The sequence below is a fragment of the Cyprinodon tularosa genome, unplaced genomic scaffold, assembly GCF_016077235.1.
Source record: "Cyprinodon tularosa strain WSP-4 unplaced genomic scaffold, ASM1607723v1 ctg171, whole genome shotgun sequence".
NCBI classification, from domain to species: Eukaryota; Metazoa; Chordata; class Actinopteri; order Cyprinodontiformes; family Cyprinodontidae; genus Cyprinodon; species Cyprinodon tularosa.
Genome location: NW_024038541.1, coordinates 504,982 through 528,642, shown reverse-complemented (window position 1 = coordinate 528,642; position 23,661 = coordinate 504,982). Strand labels below are relative to the sequence as shown.

Below are 23,661 nucleotides of genomic sequence, written 5' to 3'. Positions count from 1 at the left end.
CAAAAAGGAGAGAATACTGAGCCCCATCAACACACGTTATCAGGTGCACATACTGTACTCTTGACTTCTGCAGATGATCGGAGTGTTTTCACTGTGTGTGCAATCAAGTTGTTAAATTTAATTATCATTTAATGTCTTTGTTCAATGTTAAAAGCGCTAACAGCTGAAGCTTAACAGTATTCTCACTAACAATAATAGTAATACTGAAACAACTGGAAAGGTTTTAGCACTTTTTGTTCCAGAAATAATTCTTAAATTTATTGTATCAACTGTTAAAATCTGTTTGAAATGCATTGCTCATGGGAAAGACATGCCAATGCAAGGCTAACACCAGCCTATCCAAGGCTAACACCAGCATAGCCAAGGCTGAAACCAGCCCTTCTGTGCTAATGCGAAGCAGAGGAAGTAGGCAATACAGGGAGTGACCAGCCTAATCATTCTAGTCACTAGCCTCTCAGTTACTAGCTTCATCAACTCATTTGCTGGAACCAGCCATTCCATTACCGGTGCCATCCTATCATAGATCAGATCAGTAGCGGGCATCGGAATGGATATAGCCTCCTGCACTAAGGAAGTAGGCACCTCTATGGTTAGGGTATTCATTTTGGCACCAATACCACACCGTACGCTTCTTTATCTAGTTATGCCTTTATAGGCTTAGGCTGTTGGAAGTTACGCTGATCACTTTTCTTCACTCTCCTACTATCATTTATTCGCACTATTCATTATAATCTATTTTGTTTACTCTTTTCATTAAAGGTTTGCCTTGCCTTACATATTCTGTAATTAGCTGTGCCTCATTGTGGGACATAGACCTGGGTTCCTCAATTCCAGTCCTAAATTTCCAGTGCCCAGCACTATCTAGATGTTTTTCTGCCAGGGATGGGGGATCTGGAGTCAAGAAGTCATCCTTTTGTCATGTATTTGTTCTGCCCGGCCACTGAACCAGGTGATTCCAAAACGTTAAACAATCCACCGGACTTTGTTTCCAAGTTTGAAGACGTTTCGCTTCCAATCCAGGAAACTTTTTCAAATCAAAATGTCAGAATTAGTGTTGAGTTCAAGGCTTTATAGAGTTGACGAAAACAACGGCTTGTTTTTGCTTAGAAAACATGCAAGTTGAAGCGGAAGAATGGGTCCGCCCCTTAGAAATGGGGAGTCGTTCTTTGTTAGCCTGCAATACCAATACTGGTCTATGCCTCTCAAAGGGGGTCGTTAGGGGGAATTGTTGGCCTGGCTGAACAGGCCAGATGTTTGGTCCCCTGTATGGGGGTGGGGGTTGCCATGATAGCGAGGGAGAATCAGCTCTATTGCTGCATTGTAGGTTGTTGAATGCTGAATCCTGAGTCCACCCCCTCTGTTTATAGTTGTTTTTTTCTTTCTTAACCTAAATGGCTTCCTTCACACCCCTTTCAAACCACCTGTCTTCTTTGTCCAAAATATGAACATTCTGTTCCTTAAAAGAATGTCCTTTGTCCATAAGGTGTAGATAGACTGCCGTATCTTGTCCGGAGGAGGTAGCCCGGCTGTGTTGAGCCATGCGTCTCTGGAGAGCCTGAACCAGGTGAGTCAAATCTGAACAGGTTAATTCACTCTACAGATTGGACTAATCTGGTTCAGTGACTGGACAGAACAAATACAGGACATAGCGACGACTTGTTTGCTCCAGATCCCTGTCTGTACATCTGCATTGTAATGTTTACATTGAAAATGGTGGCACCCGCCATTGCATGACTAGATTTTAAGCCGCATTTTTCAGCTTAACTTGAAATTTTTTTTCCATAATCCTATAAATCATAATTTATGAAGGATGCACAATTAAAAATTAAGACAAAGCAATGCAAACAGGGTGTATTCAGCAACAATACAGCGTACCAAAGGAAACAAACCTATTTATGAATGCAAAATCTAATCAATAATGTATTCTTCTAATCAATTTTTAAGAAGAGTTAGGATAAAATACATTTTCATTCCTACAGGAAAAAGGTACACCAAAAAAAAAATAAAAAAAAACAACAGCAACGAACAAAAAACAAACAAAAAACCGGCTTGAGAAAGTCACATAATTCGAAGTGGTGAAAAAGAAATGAACCAGTCGAGGCCCAGATGTATTTCTAAAATGGGATTACATTCAGCCACAGGGGAAACCAGTAATTTGATATTGTGTCTAATAAATGCAGACCCCTCTTGGTCACATAATATTAAGAAAATGAAACAGAAACCATCTGAGGGAAAACACGCATTTTATACAACTGTTTTTCTTTCTCCTTTTTAGTATCTTAGTCAGATTTTAATACGACTATACAGTGAGAGGATTTTAGGATATTTTTTTCCTAATGATTTAACAGTATTGGTTTTTTCTTGAGCCTTAAAGCTTTGGAAAACTTAGGTTATTTTTTTCTTGTATAAACATATATATCATATAAAAGTGGCTTTGTGTGTAAGGAGAACTGACAGCAGTAATATATGGCAACTCAGTTAAAGATTTCTAAACTTGATAGATCTAGTAAAAAACTGTTTTAACTATTCATGAAATAAACCAAACATTTCTCAGATATTTTTTCAATATCTATATAATATGATGTGGCCAAACATTCAGCCAATGCAAATCTTCTTTTGCATTGCATCAAAGGGGTGTCTTATAAATAGAGATTCGGTGACTGTGGAGGCTGCTGGAGAACAACAAACTAAAAACAATTGAAATAAGAGCTCTAACACAATTCCCCTCTACATTATCCACAAATAAGGAGATATAGGAAGATATGTGAATTTTGAAAGAAACATCTGCTAGTGACCATATGGAACAGCTTATTCCTCTAATTTACACATTTGTTTACGGAACCTACATCGCTGGCTGTTTGAAGGTAAATTCACTTCATTTCCATAAACCACTGATTGGGTCAGATACAAAAATATGTACTAATTGCAGGCAGAAGACTAGAAATAATAAAAATGAGATGTTAGTATGCTTTTTAACTTTTTATGATGCCTTTCATTTTTCTAGTATTTTTCTTTTCTTTCACAATTCTTATTTACAATAAATTGCCCCCTCTAGGGGTAAAATAAAAATAAGCAAATATTATTAATTACAAGGCAACAGTACTTGGGTTGCCTGTCAAACAGTTTGGCCGCTGAGAAATGTAATGGAGAACAATTACATGAACTAATTACTGTTTGTTTGTTAATTGCCTGTTTACACACCACCAATGGATTTGAGATCGTAATATCTGGGAAACAAAACAAGCCCACAAAAACACTCCAAATATCCTTCTTAATGACAAACCAGTGTACAGTTTGCTGTGTCATAAATTCAGCTGTAATATAATACACCCACAAAGAATGTTTAACAATGGGTTTACCTGCAAAAATACACATCACATGGGTGAACACGTACTGTGCAGTGTGAAATAATATTTTTAGATGTTTGATAGAAGGGAGCTTAAAACTCCTCTTCTCTCATGCTGTCCTCAAGTAGAGCTAATGTGTAAAAAAAAAAAAAAAAAAAAAGATTTTAGATTGAAGATTTTAATGGACTCTGCTGTGAACATTAATCTTTTATTTCTGTCAATTATTTCTGTCAATTAATCTTTGGCCTGAATAATCTTTCCTTCCCACCATCTCTTAAAAAATTGCTGGGTCATCAGAAGCTTCTTTGAATGAGAGTTTTGGTTTGTAACTTGGTTCAGTAATTAATTTCAAGCTTTCTATTTAAAGACAGCTTGCAAAAAACTGAAACAGAGTCAGATATTTAACAACTCCTCTAACTTTGAGGCCATGTTTCTGAATGGATTAAGGTGGTCTGCCCCATCTGGGATGGCGGTGAGTATATGAATCATGCAGAGTATGTTATTAAATATTTTAGGCTTAATCTGAATACCTCAAATTGTAGCTTCTAGCTCCTATCACTTCAAATTTTGCAGGGTCATCACTAAAAACAATATTCAGGGAAAGGGACTCTGAACTGGTATGGTGAATAGGGTATTCACTATGTAGCCGACTTGTTGACAAGTCGACTGAATTAAGCTAAGTCGTCTCACATTTGGGCAACTCGCAGTTTGCCTTAATCCCCCCACGCCACCACCACCATGCATGGTGGGGGGGGTTTTCTCCATGCAAAACTGGTCTCTTATTGGCTTATTTTATGGTCTTAGTAGAAAACACACTACTAGCAGCAAAAAGTGTAGACCTACCTGATATAACCTAGATCCTTGTAAGCAAGATACACACACAGACATGTGCCCCGACTTATTGTGATGACGTCATAGAATGAGGTATCGACCCAAAAGAACAAAAGCTACACAAATTCAACAAACGAATGAAGATCTCTATTAGGAAACCCTGAAAATCTGAAGTTGAGGACATTTGCATGTGTCACACCTGCCACGAAATAATATATTTTTGTTAAACTCTATGATGTTTGCTGCGACTATATGGTTTGTCAAGCTAAATATTTTTGGCAACCGTATAGTTTCGACTGGCAGATGAATAAAAATGCCAAATTTTTTCCAAAACAAAAACTCTGTTTATCTTCAGTATTACTATTTTCTTCATTGTGTTGGTTTATTGAATAAACTTAAAAAAAAAAAAAGCAGGAAAGTTTTCTGTTGCAAGATAAAAAAGGCGGAAAAGTTTAAGGGAAGGATATACCTTTGAATACAAATGCAAATATATAAGCAAATAATTAGGCTTTATCTATAAAATCTTTGTTTTTTGTTTTTTTTAATGTGTGTGTAGTGTTGCGGAAGTCTATGCATATAAGAACTATTTGTTTAATTGTCTTTGTTTAATGTGAATTTAATTTCAGTGTGTGAGTGTGAGTCTGGGTGTGCATACACTATTGTTTCTGTCCTGTGTGAATGCTAGCTCATTTTGCAGCAATTATATTCTCCTAAGCAGCTCAATGAGCAAGTAAATGGAGTGAACAACCACAAAATGCATCTTATGACAAATAGTGAGTATATTTGTGTATGTGTGTCACTACAGAGCAAAAGAGGAGCAAATAATAAAGCTGAAGGAGAAAAATGGGTAAATCTATGATCTACACATTGATCAGGATTTTTTTTTTTAAATATCTTTTACCATTCTGACATCACTACATGAACTACAACACCAGGCATCTGTTTTAAAAAATGTTTTCCATTAAACTTTCAATTTTTGTTCAGGGAGGATCTATTTAATTTCTAACATATGCTTAAAATTTTGCCACTGGATGTTGCGCAAGTTAATATCAAAAGAGCTGGACTTACAAGATCCCAAGAAATGCCATATTTTATAACAAGGGAGCATTCTTTGTCATAATTAATAATGTACATCTACCTTTGAAATGTAGCTCATAAAAAAAACTTGCATGAACTACATTTCAAAGGTGGATGTAGATATGGATATACAGCATTTTGAATGAGACAGGTTATGTTGAAGTTTTAAATGGTAATATATGATGGCCTTTAGAAAGCAAATTTAAGTTAACAACCTTTGATGCATGGAAATGGGTTTCTGTTCCTTTGTTGAGACTAATGTCTAATAGAATTATCCTTGATGTTCCTTGATGTTCCTTGAATTCTTGATGTAATCCTCCAAAATGTTTTTTCACAGTACAATGAAAAACCAGGGATAACTGGTGCACTAAAGTCTTGGCTGTAGGATATATAAACAGTACATAGTCCTGTTCAGCATCTTCATTTTCTGCTCCTCTCCAAGCTGTCTTCTCTAAGACGACAGCATAGTCTGACATGCATAAGACTTTGTGGCCTGTGGTGCTCCTTACTTTTTATGTCCACAACCTTTTTTATTATTGTCTTTTTTGAACATTAGGAGTGTTAGAGATTTCTCATTAAAGTTTTTACTCTTACATCCTATCATCTGCCAACATTGAAGCCCTCTTTAACAGAACTCTATGAAATGACTGCTCTGGAAGAACATATGACATTTTCTAGCCATTTTATGCAAGTACATCAAAGTTTTAGAAAACAGTTTTTAAAATAACTGAAAACTCTATGGCCTTGAGTAAAAATTACTGATTGAGAGCAGCAGGGCCAATTTGAAGCTTATGTAATTGCATTAGGATTTAAATTTGAAGATGGGCTGAAAGCCAATGCTGAGGTTGTTTTAAGTCTGCTTTGAGCTGGGTGTGTGACACTCCCAACTCATCTTACCCTGCATGTTTAAGCAGCTTTTTGAAATAAACTTCATACCTATGGGGGTTATAATTAGATCAAATCAGATATATTATTACTCAAACAAACTTCTCAAGTACAGGAAAGTTTATCTAAAAAATTTAACCTGTAGTGTAAAAGCTGACATTGTGCTTGTTAAGAACGCTAGATGTCATTATTATAAAAAAAAATTCAAAAACTTTTTTTGTGCATTCATTTTTCAACAATTACTAGAGAACAACAATTTTAACTAAAATACATATCTCACATTTTCACAATGAGTTACAATCAAACTAAAATAATACTTTTTTTATAACTAATTTAGTTTGAAGTCTTTTTTAAACAACACAACCGGTGTCCCTTGAACATTTAGTCTTACAGCAGTAATATAATTAATCACACTCTCTTAATTATTTTAAGGTAGCTAAAAATGTATGAATAACAGGATAAAAATTGAATTTATATACATGCTAACCTATCCTATCTGAATTCTAACAGAAACTATCTGTTCCCCATATTTCTGCAGCCCACAAACAAATTTCTCGCTCTGTCAGGTCATCCCAAGCCAAATATTTCTAGTCTGTAACTTCTCTTCTGTTTGCTTTTTTACTACATCCTATGTCTCCCTCTCTGTCTCCACATCATTTTCTTTTTTTCCCCACTCTCACCTTATCTGTTCCCCCTTGTTCACTTTATTTCCTCATTAAGATGCCTTTTTGTCTCACTTTTTGTGCATTGCTCATGTGTGCCTTCACTTCTCTACTCTCCTCTGCCACCTTTCACGGTTTTCCTAAAGGATTCACACTGAAATTGAGGGAAAACATCCAAGCGTGAAATAGTCCAGAGAGGGTTCTTGACGCTGACTTGTTATTTCATTTTCAGGATGAAACAAGGGCATTAATACTTAAAAGGCCTGCCTGTCTTGATGGAAAACACTAAGGAGAGTCATGTCTCCATATTTTCCTTGATTCCTCTTCCTTTGGTGACTCTATATTTTCTCCTTCATTTTTTTCCCCTGACTGACTAATTTACTTGCATCCTTATACTAGATGTATTTGGGCTTATTTTGCCCATGTAATGTGTTACTGAAGTGTTCCTATAAGCATTTGTTGACAAGGTAAATGAAGAATGCAAAATGCCACAAAAGAAAGATGAATTCTTGTTGTAAAAGACTGAACGTAGAGAAATGTTCATTCCAAAGGCAAGCACAATTAACCGTAGCACTGTCGGGCATAGCGGATGCTTAGACATGCTTATTAGTCCAATGAGAGATGAGCACTTCCTGGTGCCACCAGCAGAGTAGCAGGAAGACATATTATCACAGGGATAAACAAATGGAGGGCATAAACCTTCTGAGAAATTATGTATGTGAGTCAAAGAATAGTAAAAGAACAAAGATTTGACAACTTTATCAACACCTTCGATTTTCTAACTCAGTATTCTCTCTTTAATTATGTGTCTTTATCTGTAGAATACTGTCTTTGATTTAACAAAAATAAAAAGATGCTATTCCACACTGTGGTGAAGAGACAAGGATAAAATGGTTATTTTTTATGTGTGAGTAGTAGCATAAATGTGTGCCGTTTTATCTACCTGCTGGAATGAAGTTTCACTCTTTGCAACAAAAAAATAATAAACAGATACAGCTCGTGGAATTAAAGTAACAGTAAAAGTTGTAAAAATCCAATTAAAAATATTATTTAGATTCATTACACACATAATATATAAATTATATAGTGTACAGTTCAGTAAACCTCGTGTGTTATGAGTTTGACTTACAAATTGAAAACCAAAAATGACATTTCTCAGAAATTTAGTATTTCATAAGACCCTTTTTTCAATAAGTCTGCCAGGTGAAATGTATGCAAATATATTGTTTAGTGTATACAGACACAATACCTTTTACATGAGATTTTGCGTCATTGAAGTGTAGCATGAGGGTGATCAGGTTGTGGCTTTCCTCAGGTGTTAAGCATGCCATGGTTTCTTTAATGGCAGCAGCCAGCGTCTCCACGCTGTTGGATTTGGTGCCTTTTATCTTCCTCTTGTCAGTACTTTGAAGATTCGCTATTGTGTTTAGTGCAAGGGAAATTGCTGGCCAAACAAGCACTGCAATATCGTGATAATTAAAGCAAACTAATTTTCACAGTGTTGACACATGCCAAGTCCTGTTGTAAAATAAAGAGTATCTTTATAAAGCTTGTCAAGCGAGGCAAGCATTAAGATCTTGTAGTAAACGGTTTTGCTTTGAATTTGGAAAAATAAGCTGACTTTCGACAGGAGAGAACTCCCCAAAATATTGACGGCTGTAGAAACTTCACTCTAGACTTAAAGCAGCATTGATTCTGTGCCTCTTTACTCTAAAATCCGATCTAAATATTAATCTAAACTCCAAAATGTGGGACTTTGATTTACAAAGATTCTAACTTTGCTTTTTTTAGAAAAGATAACTTAAATCGCATAAAAAAAAATAAAATAAATCTTATGAGACTGTCTCTGCTTACGGTTCAAGTACAATTCCACTCGCTCATAGTGCTTTACTTGAAAGTTATTTAGTTATTGTTTACTTCCGGAAGTTATGCACTTCTGCAAAGTTAAAGGTATAGTAGAGGATTTTTGCAAATTTTCGAAAAGACCTGCCCTTTCCACTTTTGAAAAAAGTGCACTTCCACCACCCTGTATCTGCCACTGAGAGGGAACGTCAATTTTATGAGAGCATGCACAAGCCCATTTCTCTTTGTGAATGCTCTGTTTAAAAGTTGCTGTTTGCATCACTCATACAAGCTTACTTTCCAAAAGATTTGCAATTTTCCCACTATATCCGGCTCACCACTGGTAAGTGAAAATGGGGATGAGCACAAAGGACAGCCTTACGTAAACATATTACCAGAAAGGTTGAGAATTAGGAGGACCACTTGTTTTAATGACTCAGCAGGAAAAATAACATCCTCCACTATACCTTTAAATATATTCACCCGTTTCAAGTAGTTGGCAGTCTGTGGATTGACAGTGCTCAAATTTGGCCGCCCGTTCAGTATGGGGATATTTACAGTTATCTCATTAATACACCAGGACTTTATACAGCAGAGGCAATGAAGGCATACAAGTCATTCGAAGGATATTTCTTTGTGTCTGGAAAAGTGGGGAAAATATTGTATCACAGCAATGATCGCATGAATGCAGTGTGCTTCCTGTGTGCCGAGATGCCATAGCAGAAGATCACCAACAACAAAGGGCGTCACCAGGTGTGGGTCTGCCTGGATAAAATAAAAGGCTATGTGGTGTCTGCCCACTGCACATGCAAAGCAGGGTAACATAATTTTATATTTATATAAATCTATGCAATAATATTAGATGCAAGCCGTATAGTATCAGTATTTCAATCATTTATAGAAATGTTAGTCTGTAATAGAAACCTTCAGTCCAAATGGGTAAAAAAGTGAATCATGTAGATTTAAGATTTAGCGCGTTAGCTCGATAACTTTACTGCTAAAAACTGCTAGTGTTTCTGCCCCCCAACATCAAACTGGGGTGGGGTCTTGCACATGTGAAGTCGCTTTTCAATGCGCCTATAGCTGAAGTCATCCTATGTTTGTATGTTTTCTGCAACACCTTTTCCTTTCATTAAACCTTCCAGTAATGTGTCTGAATGCATCTTTTGGGACAACTTTGGCTTTGTTATAGTTGCAGTTGCCCACCAATTAAAATGTTAGTATTTTGATTCAACCTCTTCTACTGTCACACACACATCACATTTTAAATTGTCCTTGGCTATATCACTGAACCCCTAGTTGCCAACCAATCTGCATATCAGTGGGTCACAGTGAATGTGACTTTCTGTGTGAAAGTGCTTGAGCCATCAGTATAGGTTCAGTCCAATTATAGCACCCCGTGAACAGACAGCTTGAGATATTATTTTGTAGCTTAACCTTCAATGCTCATATGAGATACTGTTAAGTGCAAGCCACATTTACAAGAATAAGGTTAAATTATTTTAGTTGAATTACTGAAATAGGTCCACATTATCAAAGTATATTTTTTTTATTCAAAAACACAAAATTGTTTAAACTACACTATTTGCGTTTTCTAAACAACTAAAATGAAAGGTTGTATAATGTATTTTTATAGAGAAATGTATAATAAGGAACAGTCATAGAGCAGACAATTAATTTATAGTAACAGAAATACCAAAAGGGGATAAATGTCTGTAAAATAAAGGTGTTTGATGACTTTATTTTTACTTCTTTTAAGTAAATTTTCTCCCTCGCCAAGGAAATAATTTGATAGGTACTCACTGTATGGAGTTCTCTATCCGTGAGATAGTGAGGAAAGCTGCTAGATTAGCAGTGTATGAAGAGATGACAATGAGGGCAAACATCCACCAAACACCCATCATCATCCTGGTTGCAAGGGTGGTGTATGGGACTTCTCCACCTAGGAAAAAGAAGGAGAGATAATGGTTTAGAAAGATTTGCTAACTATTGGAAATTATCACACTCACATTTTGGAAAAGCAGAATCTTGAAGAATTATGTGTACATTAATAAAATGTCTCATAATGTATGATGATCTGATGCTTTAATTTCAAATTTATCTTAATAAGCAGGAATAGATTCCAAACTGATCAAGAACGTTAAATGCAGAATATACTAACCTCTTGGACACTAGGCCTGTTTTCGAGAAATATTCTTAAAAATAACATGCCTAAAATGAATTGAATATATCTCAAGAACTACAGAGTTTAATTTAATTGTTTTGGTATCAAAATAAAGCAAGACCCCAGAGAATATGTTACAGGTCTAAAAACCATCTTGGGGCGAGTGCTGAGGACCCAAATTTGGGTCCTCATGTTATGAAAAGGTTAAACAAGACTCAAAAAGATAGAAACACAATTAAAGGACCTTGTCTTGACACCAAATGATGATCAGATTACATTTTTATATTAGTTTAAAACATTAAATAAAGGTTAGCGCATACATCAGGAGGGCGGTACGTTTATAAATAGATTTTTTTCGGCCTGAGTTTTCATTTAGCCACTGTTAAATAAACGACTGTTGATGTCAGCACTCCTTGTTCCTAGCTCTTCTTACCCAGAAACATACAGTATGTGACACACACATAATCGCATGTTACTGTACCTTTATCCTGTCGCCTTCCCTTGCTGCTGTTTTCAGGCCATTTTATTGCATATTTTTGGGGCCTGGCTTGCTCTACTTTATTCAATTTGAATTTGTTATCTCTCCACGCTCTGGGTTTTATACTGTACATTAGCTGCTGACATCAGGTTTTATAACTAGCCCAAAGGCACTATAATGCATGGGCTCTCCACAACAAGCAAATCAAATAATCCAATTGCATGGCTAATCTTCTATTTTAGGATTTGTTGTTTTTATCTTATTCACCTGATTTTTCTTTTTCCTTGTTTTAGTTTGTGAAATTGTTGTTGTCCTCTCAATTAAAAATGAAGAAAATTATAAATATGTCTTTTATTGCTTATAATCAGTTGACAAAAAACTATTACAAGCTGGTCCAGCTGGCTTTCCAAAGATATGAGAACATTCTTGTTATGAAAAGTCTAAATCAAGTTTTAGGAGGTTGAGAAAACTTTGGTGGAGCTGGCTTGGCAATGTAATATTATAATGTTAGATTTATTTTTTATTATTTTTTTTTAATTTAAACTTTAATTAACCAGGAAAAAAATCCCATTGAGATTAAAAAACAAGGGAGTCCTGGCCAAGAGGCAGCAAAGTTACATAAGAAACATAGATACATTAAAATAAATGACAGGTACATAAAAAAAAAAACTAAAAAAAAACATATCAAGTAAAACAATTATAGATTGATTGTGATTGATAGATGATTGAGGCTGCTTCAAATTCTTTTACTTTCAACTTATATATAAATATATAATATAAGATCAGCTCTAGTGGTCTGATCTACTCGGGCCCTTAGCATTTCGGTAATGTTATACTATATGATTGGCTAAACATTGCCATTATGATGTAAAACATTGTGGTTGCCAGGAAACTACAAAAAGATAATGCAGCATCAGTGTGCCGAGCCGGGAACATCTGTAGTGTATGTCTAATGACTGATGAAATTTAACGTGATAGATATCCGAGCAGATCTGGTACCAGGTGAAACTGAGGCATCGGAAACCTGGATGTATGAGTCACTTTTATAAAGGAACTCACACTATGGTGTACCTGTAACAGAGGTCATTTATCAACATGTACTGTAAATGCTATGGAAATTAAACTGTACTAGCCACCATTCAACCACTTTGGCAGCATTCAGACAATTTTGAGATTTACATTGAGAACTAAAGAATCTCTCATTAACATTAAAAAAAAAAAAAGGTAGGGTAGGAATCCAACAGATTTTGGGGTAAGGGGAATGGAATATTCTGAGGCATAATGTGGTTCATTCTTAACTTACTTGCATCTAGGGTGCAGAGGTCCCTAATCATTAAACTTCTTAACAACAGAAAACCAACATGTTTCACTTAATAGCTGACTTGCAACTTCTAACACACCATTTGAAAAAAAAATGTTACAGAAAATCATTTGTTGAGAAATAGTCATTGCTCTGTATCATAAATTATGATATTTTTAGTGGTTTATTGCATTACGAGATAAACAAATGCCAAGACACAGTTAGGGTTTTCGTTTATTAAGGTTTATTTTGATGTCCATCTTTACATATTTCTAAAAATTAGAGCAGACTTGTTCTATCTTTGTTAAGCAACTTTGCAGTAACAGAGGAACCCTGCATAGATTATACTGTATATGGCTTTCCGTCTAAACTGCTTCTTCCTTCGAAATAAAGAATCAAATCTATCCTTTTTGCTCATAAAGGTTACCAAGAATGATGTAGTTTTAAGCTAACCTCATCTTTCCCATTCTATTTACATTTGTCAAATACTACTTAACGAGATGCTTTTATTTTTAAATCCCATTAATCTATGTTTAGACCCTTGGTCACATCGTTGATTGGTTCTCAGATGGCTTGCACCTAAAATTACCAGCTGCTGTATGTTTAAAGTTAATATCATACTTAAAGCATTAAAGCATAATATAACTATTACACTACCAGAGGTGGGTAGAAACTAGTTACATTTTCTCAGTAAGTTGCTTGAGAAACTCTTTTGGCAAAAATATATGTTTAAGAATAGTTTTACTTTTTGGTTTTAAGTACAGTCTGCTCTATCTCATCTTGGACTTCACAAGTGCACGTCCAGTAAAAGACAAGATAAGACAAGACCAATATTAATTATAAAATCAATATAAATGATCTTTTTGGACTTTTTGGACTTTATATCAAATTGAATATCTTACATTGTTCATACCATTGTAAAGAAAGGAAATCAGAGGAAGACAACGCTATTACTGCTAGAGCAATCAGACCTTTCATATATTTGCTGACCAGCATTTTAAATGCTTCACTGGTATTTAGTGATTTATTGTTGCTTATAAATTTAAAGTCATAAAGATCAGAAGGCCTTCTTGACACTATATTTTCTCTTCTCCGACAATTAGCTATGAGATTCAAATTGGGAGTTTGCTTGGGCTAAATTACTTTCATCTAACTAACTCTAAACTAAATCTGTTAGCTTTATGAATACAGTAGTGTTGGGTTTAAATGTTGCACTTTCAAGGCCCCAACTGGAAATTTCTAATTGGTAGACCTGGGGGAACTGACCCGTAAATCAGTTGTGTAATGTAAGTGGTTGGTTGACAACATAACTAACTGGGTTCTTTTCATTCACATGTTATGAATTACATTGGAGGCCAAACATTGTCCGCTTCTCCCCTTTTGTCCATTTTCCATGGTGCTTCTCTCAGACACTTGTAAAAGTAAGCATTCTGAATCTGATTCTGTGATTTTCAAACTGATAGCTGATATAGTCGCTTTTTATTCCAATATATTTTCTTATTCTTATGACCACTTTGTCATTTTTTGCTATGGTGATCTACAACTCCTATATACTGACGTGAACTTAATAAAGCTATAAGAAATCCTTAAACATGGGTTTCCGATGGCTATTGAAGAATTGCCAATGAGAAACTAATTCATGGGCATTTTTAAATTTGAATTTAAAAGAGTATCTTCAAAGATACTTCTAAGTTTAAAGCTTTTATTTTCTATGCCTATTTCTTTTTAATCACATCAACGAAACAAATACAGTGATGTCAGATCAAGTACAACAAATCTATGTACATAAGACTAAAACTCAACAAGTTTAATGGAACTCAAACTGAACTTGATCTTAGATCTTCTTACTATGCATTGCTTTCTTTATTTCTACAGACGGCAAGTCAACTATTCAGTAAGTCAACTATTCAGTTAATTTACTTGATGCACAAAATGCTGATTGCTACTCCGACTTAAACAAATTTTAAACTTCTGAGATTAAAGAATTTAATTTTCTGGTCAAAACTCTTAAAAGCCTTCAAAATCAATTGTAGATCTTTTAAGTTACAGCATCAGACCCATTCATTCCTAATCAGTTTCAGTGGTTCTTTTATAGATGTTTAAAGAAGTAAAGCAGTGCTGGTAAATGTTGTTCTGGTGACAGTTCAGAGAAAAAAAATCCTAGCGTCCTCGAAACTTACTGATAAAAGCCATTTTTTAACAATTTGGCCTTTTTCCTCAGAGCTCTGAAAAAATATCCTTTCAAATGTATTTTTGATTGGATCGACCATAGGAGGCTCAAAAATACAAAGACTACAATGAAAAGCCGCAAGGTTGGAGTCTTAGAGCATCGTAACAGTATTCATTCTTTACTTTTGTCCTGTCAAACTAATGTCCTTTCAGTCCTTTTAACCGCTGTCTTTATTCTGTGGACTCAATGTACATACCAAAGGGACAAGGAAAGTGCGTGTGCCTTTACCTTTAGGATTAAGGAACAACTATAATCACACTTTAAAATAAAGATATGTGAGTTGTGTTGAGGGGATCCGTTTTGGTGGCCTTAGGATTGCGTCTCTGCTTTTTGCAGATGATGTGGTCCTGTTGGCTTCAACAAGTCGTGATCTGCAGCTCTCGCTGGATCGGTTCGCAGCCGAGTGTGAAGCGGCCGGGATGGGGATCAGTGCCTCCAAATCCGAGGCCATGGTCTTGAGCCGGAAAAGGGTAGAGTGCCTTCTCCGGGTCAGGGGGGGTGTCCTGCCCCAAGTGGAGGAGTTTAAGTATCTTGGGATCTTGTTCACAAATGAGGGAAGAAGGGAGCGGGAGATCGACAGGCGGATTGGTGCAGCGTCTGCCGTGAAGCGGGCACTGTACCGGTCCGTCGTGGTGAAGAGAGAGCTGAGTCAAAAAGCGAAGCTCTCGATTTACCGGTCGATCTACGTTCCTACCCTCATCTATGGTCATGAACTCTGGGTCATGACCGAAAGAACGATATCGCGGATACAAGCGGCCGAAATGGGTTTCCTCCGTAGGGTGGCTGGGCTCTCCCTTAGAGATAGGGTGAGAAGCTCGGTCATCCGGGAGGGACTCGGAGTAGAGCCGCTGCTCCTCCACGTCGAGAGGAGCCAGTTGAGGTGGCTTGGGCATCTGTTTAGGATGCCTCCTGGACGCCTCCCTGGTGAGGTGTTCCGGGCACGTCCCACCGGGGGGAGGCCCCGGGGAAGACCCAGGACACGCTGGAGAGACTATGTTTCTCGGCTGGCCTGGGAACGCCTTGGGGTTCCTCCTGAAGAGCTGGAAGAAGTGGCTGGGGAGAGGGAAGTCTGGGCCTCCCTTCTTAAGCTGCTGCCCCCGCGACCCGACCCCGGATAAGCGGAGGAAGATGGATGGATGGATGGATATGTGAGTGAACAATAATAAATCAAATGTACTAATTCATTGTATTTGTATTGTTACGTATTTCAAGCCTTTTAGCAATGTAAACCTTTTCACACAATACATTTTTTATAATCACTTATGACAACTTCTCATTCCTTGGGAATCAGTAAAGATTTCTGCCTGAAAATAATTAGGTTTAAAGTCTTTACAAAACCCAGTCAAAGTTAGTAGGATGTTCAAAGCAACATCTAATGAAAGAAGCTTTTTCTCCCCTATCAAAGCTTGGCAATGTCTCATCAAGAATCAAACTACAGAGTTTATTTTGCTTTGTTTACCTAGATTAAAAGGATAAAAAATATAAAGGTAGAAAAAAATCCCTTATATAAGATGAAGCAAATCTACATATTTGTTAAATATCAGTCAGCAAAAGAAAACAAGCAATACCTACAATCATATGTGTGACTATGTTGGCCATTTTCATACACAATAAGCAATTTAGTGCAGTGCCTAGCAAAAATACCATACTCTTATTACAAGTATTTGATGTTGCTCTATGGTAATAGTTTAGATCACATTCATTTGTAAGAAGGACCTCATCAAGGTAAAATAGAAAACCCAATAAAGAATCTACGGGGGGAAAAAATAAAATAAACACCGACATTCTCAGGCATCCTTTATCGAAACTGAGTTTATCCATTTTGCCCAAAAATAATGTTTGCACAGCTACTAGAGGCACCTAGATTGTTGGTCATAATGTAAATTGCATTGTTCTAATGACTAAATTAAAAGGTTTTAAGGTACAAAAATGTTGCACGGTGTAACCACAGAATGCTGTCTATTATTGAATAAAATACAGCTGGTATATTTAAAAGCAGACATGGTCTCTTCACTATCATTTATTTTATATAACAACAACATATAAACACACATACTGTACTGTTGAACTGTTGTACTGTTGTACTGTTGAAAATAATAATCTATGTCATCAAAATTCTTCCCCTTGAGGGGAAACAGAAATAAAAAGAGTTGGTGACTTCTATATATTTTGAGTGCTAAAATTTTACATGAAGCAACTCTTAAGCATCAAACACAGTCACACTATCACTGCCTGCCTCCCCCTTTCACATCATCATCCTGCATTGCCTCATATCTTACTACCCTCTTCCCTGCCTATTCCCTCTTCTCCACACCCTTGTTGACATTCAGCAGTGAAGGTAGCTGCAGATGAGTGGAGCTTTGAAGCCAGTCGAGCTGTGGGCACATCCAGGAGAGTTTTATATATGTGTGACATTCCTGTAAAGCTTCAAATCTCACCACTGAGCAAGAACTGCCACAGATTATACCCTCTACCGTCTGATGACTTGCAGGAACCATTATTTATTTTTTTCTACCATCAATTTCTCTTCTAGCATCTCAATCATGCTCGGCCGCTGGTGTCCCGGTGATTATAAACATCTAGGGAGAGACATATTACAGAGCCAGAGCCAGGGTGAAGAGGGAAAAGGCATGAGAATAAAAAAGGGGAGGAGGGGGACGAAAGAGGGCATGCGTCCCTCCTGCAGCGGCTCTCCTGCCTTCTGCTTTTCAATCTCTCTTTTGTATGTGTGCCACCTCTAATACAGCTTGCTATCAGCCAGAGCTGAAGGGAATTTCCATGTGGTTAGCAATTTTTTCAAGCCATCAAGTGCCGCCATTAAAAAGGATCCGGCAGGCCAGTAAAGATGAGGATTTGAGCTGAGAGGCATGGATTTTCTGATTCAGAGATGTGCAAAATAGTATCTCTTCTTGCAGCATGCTTCCTAATTTTCTATCAAAACTTTAGAGCATGCCTATGCTTACATTCACGGATCAAACTGTCGAGTGACTCAGTTGTATTTTATAAAAGAAGGGGAAGAAACCAAAGTGTTCAGTTTGAAAAGCTTGTGAAGAAAATGTTAACAATATTCAAATTATTAAAGGACAAATACAAATATAACAAAGTATTGAAATATTGAAAGAACAAAAACACAATGGGAATTTTATATATTAATATTTAAAAACTAATAGTGAGTTTCAAAACACTGTCATCCCAAGTGAGTGGATCTATAAGGCCGCCTCCAGTTCACTTTCTGTCTGCTGCCGTCATGCAGAGCAGGCTACCTGTGCTGCAGCAAAGAGTGAACATTTCCACCTTAAATCCAGACTGCAAATGAAATGCGCATTTGTGAAACTGCTGGTACATCTGTCCTAGATTTTAATATGGAAAAATTAGAATATTTTTTAACTGACACAGTTGTCTCACATAGAATGAAATAACTGCCTTTTGGGGCTGATGTGGGCCGGGTTGCTCCTGCTAGGGGGTATTGGGAGTCCCAGGATGAGACTCCTGGAGGCTTGGTTCATGGTCCTTCAGGAATCTGAGTCAGCGGACATGGGTAACCAAGGTGGATTTGGGGTGGCATACCCTTGGTTGGGGTCCATGCTGGAAGCAAGGTTGGGGACTTGGTTCTGGACCGATGTGCCACCTTGTTTGTGGACTTATGCATGATGTGGTGCTTAGCCAGCTCTGAGTTCAATCGTTCTCCTGCTCGCACTGGGGCCATTGAACTGGCAAGAATATCCTTTATACATCATGTTGCAAGTGCTCTCCACTAAAGGGGACACTGTAAGTAAGGGGATAGAGAGAGTGTGAAGAGGAAGGCTTTGCAAGCAACTGAACCTGAGAGTCCCCTAGTCTTATGTGTTCTGAAAACTGGCTGAATGCTAGGAGGGGTTAGACTTTCCCATGTCGTGGGCGTAGGTGAGGGGAAGTGGCGACCTGGGATCAAACATTACTTGGGATAGTCTGGCTTTGGGATGGGCTCCGGTACCCTACTGCCATCTCTCTCTCTCTCTCTCTCTCTCTCTCTCTCTCTCTCTCTCTCTCTCTCTCTCTCTCTCTCTCTCTCTCCCTCTCTCTCTATATATATATATATATATATATATATATATATATATATATATATATATATATATATATATATTCTGTTATTTATTTACAAGGTATGTGCATTCAGAGGGTGATCTGTTGGGATCTTTGCAACGAGTTTGCAATTTTTGCAATTTCTAAAGGCAATTTTGGTCAAATTAAGCAAAGTGATAGCACCACGTATCTACAAAGTACATGAAATTCGCAGAAGTTTAAAAAAAAAAATTTGTCCACAGCCGCAAAGAAAAGAAAAATAATTCAGGGACTAGATGTGGCTTTGTCGTGTGGTGAAGGGATGCAGCAGAGGTAAGCTTTTTTACATTTTTAAAATGGAAGACAGAAAAGAATTATCAAAGAATCTAGTAGGAAATGATCTTAAGAGGTTTGTGGCTGGCATTTAAAAAAGGCTTTAAATTTACCCCAAGAAGGACTGTGCGTCATCCTAACTTAGCTCCAGTGACACTGGCCAGCTACCACCAACCCCTACTCTGGTGATCTCTATCTGCTGGGCTTCTCCCATCTTCCACTTCCAGAACTTTTTCTCTTCCCGTTTCGGCAGACTCTCTCTGTCTGGCGAACTTCTCTGGCTTCTTGTTCTTCATGTTCTTAGTTCCTTAAAACAATAAAGAGGAAGCCGCAACTAAAGATTGTGTCTGGCGCCAGTGACGAAGGGACTCTGGTGATAAACCTTGCTCCCTTCACAGTGCATGGCTGTTTTTCATTTTCTATCTATATGCATGTGTTTTATTGTGGCAAGCGCCCTCTCTCCATGCAGAATGCCTAAAGACTAAAACCCTACACCGAATGGTCTTTGATAATGTTTTTGTATGTGCTTATTTATTATTGAATCGTATGCAGAAAATGCCTGACATTGGATTTATTAAAGAAAGTCATTTTTTGTCTTTTCACCCATTTTTCCCGGAAGCCTCATCAGCACTTTTTCCTCCCTCTCTGGGTTGTTAGGAACATGAAAATGAGGAAATCAGCAGAAAAGGGCCTTTGAGCTTATTTACAGACCATGTTCTCCATCTCACCTTCCATGAATGGATCAATACAAACTACAGTATGTAGTATGTACAGGTTACTGGAGCTAAGAAAAGCCAAGGCTGTTCACGGTTTCTTCTTAGTCTTCATTGGACAGATATCTATATTATTGTTACAGTATTGCATGAAATGAAACGAAATATATTTACATAATTCCGACTGGAATGTTTACACGATCAAGAAATGTGTAGGTTAGTAATTTCTGGAAAATACATGTATTCCATCTTGGATGAAACTTTAAAACATTATTTTTGCCAAACGATTCTGTTAGGCCCAAAACTAGGTTGGCATACCTTTTCCCTTTTAAAATACCACAATATCTAAAGGAAGGCACTACATTAAAAAATATGCAAAAAGAAAACTATTTCCTAATATTTCAATATCAAATATGTAGACTAGTAATAACTTTTTCAACAAAAAAATTTATCAGACATTTTTTTCAGATGAAAAATACTCTTCCAGGGTCATCATAACACATAGACAATCAATGCAATATTTGTATCCAAATAAAGACAAGACAAAAGTATGAACTAAAATGAAATCAAATCAGATATCTCTAGTCATGCCAATCTGACACAAATGAAAGATTCCCATTGAGGCTTACCTTTCATGATCATTAGGAAGTGATTTAAAGTCTATATAAGGCACAGGTTGATCGCCATATTTTTCTTCATATTTTCCTCACAAAATGCACTTATAAAAAGCAAAATCCAACAAGTTAAAATTCACATTTGAAAGGAAATGTATGCATTTAGCAAGCGGTCTGAAAAACTGTAATAAAAACCACAAACTAATAGGTATCTACCTTTCCACGTAATTAATATCAGGATAAGCACCACTTTTTGAAGCCAACTTACAGTATTAAATTATGAAAGCAAAATAAGACATTTTAGTAGAAAAAAATCACAAGAGGCAAGATTCTGGTATTACAAATGATGATACTTTCACACTATTTCGGTTGTGGAGAAGCAGATCAGAAATTAAAGTATACTTATACATTTCAAACAATGAGTGATGCTGAAAGCAACTGCTGTATGTCACCACTTACCTGAATTAAATGTAAAATACTTATAATATTTTAATAAATGTAGTGTGTAACAGAAAACTTCATATTCTGTATACGAGTGAAAAACAGAAGATGGAGAGGACATAATTTTAGACTATTTTAGCCTCTTTTCCAAATTGCAAAAAAAAATGTTGAATATACTGCAAAAGCATGTAAAATGCTCAAAAAGTTATATAAATCAGATCACACAGTTTTAAAATGTGGTCAACTAATAAAATAGCTCCAAATGAAAACTTTTATATACTTCTGTAACATTTTACTTCATATCAAGTCAGTGCAAAATAACAAAAATTTCACCAACTTAACCTTCATTAAACGATATAGAATGAGTGAAACTAAACTGACCTTGATAAGTCCCATTTCTCATCACATCAAACTTGCATACTTAGAAAGACATGCTCCTCTACAAAACAGACATGCAAATTACTCTGTGGTCTCATTACAGGTGACTGCATTCAAAGTGAGTCTTGGTCTATCACACAAATAAGACTGGGGCTGCCTCCCTGAGTGCAAATTCTGACAGATGGCTCTCTCAGCAATTTTCGCTTCACTGCTAAAAAGTGTGCATGTGTGTTTCTAATGTGCACACAGTTAAGTCCGTGGGTACGCATGCACCTTCTAAGACCTTTAACTTGATGGGGATTGTGTTTGAGTTGCTCATATTAAATTTTAACAATGTCATTCTATATAATTCACACCTCACAACCCACATTCTGTACCTCTCATTTCACTGTCCCTCCCACACAAGTTCTTGCTTTATTCTTCTTGGTTTTGTCAAGTACGGTATGTATAAAATCAGCTCTGTGCTTCTAAGAGACTTGTAGCTTTCTCTTTAATTAGAGACTTGAAGATTTTTATATAATCAAATGAAAAAAAAAAAGTCCAAAATACAGAACATCCCTGAATGTTTTGGTAGTTTGAAAGTTATCTTTATTTTTAGAGCATACATGTAAGAAAAAAAATCAAGGTGTTTTTATGTTTCTGGACCACCTAGAAGGCTTTGATAAGCATGTTTCCTTTGCATCTATTCTTAGTCAGCACATGTGAATAATAAATACATTTAAGGTTAACACCTTTCTCCTTGCGGAAATGCAAATTGTTTGCGCGTTCATAATTGGAATGATTAAAAGTGGACCACTATACCTTTATGTATGTTAAAGTAAATTTCTCAAGGAAAGATTGTAGTTTGTTACCTACATCTACCTACATCTTCTGAACAAGCTGTCCAGTATCTGACAAGCTGGGACTTTTGGTAAAAGGATGTTAATATTTATCTTTCCTTGGCAGGAACATAAAATTGTCAACATTTATTCCAAGTGACTAGGCTAACACATCTGTGAGTCACTGTTATCGATCTGTTATGTTCACACTACTTAGAACCCCCCAATTTTGCAACCCGTTCTTAATAACATTCAAAGTTATTTCTCTCCCTTAAAACTGCACCCCAATCAAAGGTTTCCCCATTCATTAATCACATATAACTTCAAGTTTAAGTGCATACAATAAATATCTAAATTACAATTGGGGCAAAAAAAATACACTTTAAGTAACTAATATTTTGAAAAAGCCTCGACTTTTTCTTTACAAGGTTAAAGGCCTAAGTGCATTTTCCCTTATCTGATGAATTAATAAAATGTTCTCACCTATTTATGATGAACGATAATGTGCAAAAAAAAAAAAAAAAATAAAAAAAAGAGGTCAACACCTTAGCAAGGGCTATCTCTGCAGGAGGTTGAGTTAATTAGATACAAAAAAAAAAATACAAATGTTGTGATGCCTCTGAATTAGTCTCCAGGTGTGTACCCCAAAAATGGTCATTTCTGTTACAGGAAACAAATATCTGTTAATTTCAAACCATGACCCAAGACCAATTTTCTATTACATTTTGCAAAACTGTATGGCAACCACATAATTTCTATTGACACATTGCCCTTTCTCTTTAAAATTTGCCTCATGCAGAAATGGGAAACCGTTTTCATCCGATGCAATTATAGGTTGCCTGAATACATGCAGAAAGAAAAGAATCTAATGGAAAATGAGAAGGGAAGCCTTAACAGCATTTAGATTATGATTTGTGTTTCTTTTATTTTTCTTTGAAAAAAATAAAATAAAACATTTATATATATATATATATATATATATATATATATATATATATATATATATATATATATATATATATATATATATATATATATAAACCACAGTGTTCACAAAATCTTTTCAGCTGCTCCATGACTACAAAGTAAAGGGATAGAGGGCTATTTGTTGGAAGCTGGAGAAGTACCACCTTTCTCCAGCAGAGTCCGCCGTGGATCCTCCTGAGCAGAGCCTCCTGCACAGCTGCTGCTCATTACCATCATCAGAGGATCCACTACTTAAGCTGTCTTCAGACCTTGCCTCAACGCCGCAGTGTTGATCCAGTTGGTTAGCACTAAGCCTAGATCCTTCTGAGAACCTTTGTTGACTTTTTGAATCCAAGCTGGATTCTAACTTCTGTCTCTGTTTTCCAGGAAACCAGTTTGTCTCCTGTGAAGCTCTGGAAGAGCTTGACCTGCCAAGCCTACCCTCTGAGCCAAACCTGAAGCCTGCCTGTGAGCTTTCATGCAGCCTTGGATCAAGAGCTGGAAACCCCAAGCTTCACTCTGTTCAAATCCTAAGAAG

At 36.5% G+C, this 23,661-nt stretch overlaps 1 protein-coding gene across 5 annotated transcripts in view; it reads right to left on the bottom strand.

Annotated features, from left to right (window-relative positions):
* grid2 (glutamate receptor, ionotropic, delta 2) overlaps nt 1–23,661 on the bottom strand; it is a 594,833-nt gene that overhangs the window by 103,451 nt on the left and 467,721 nt on the right. For all 5 annotated transcript variants that reach the window (XR_005280492.1, XR_005280493.1, XM_038281457.1 and 2 more), the window contains exon 12: nt 10,448–10,586. Coding sequence is in view for 3 of the 5 variants with exons in the window: in XM_038281457.1 (XP_038137385.1) it covers nt 10,448–10,586 (139 nt within the window). In the remaining 2 variants the exon portion in view is untranslated. The remainder of the gene's footprint in view (nt 1–10,447; nt 10,587–23,661) is intronic.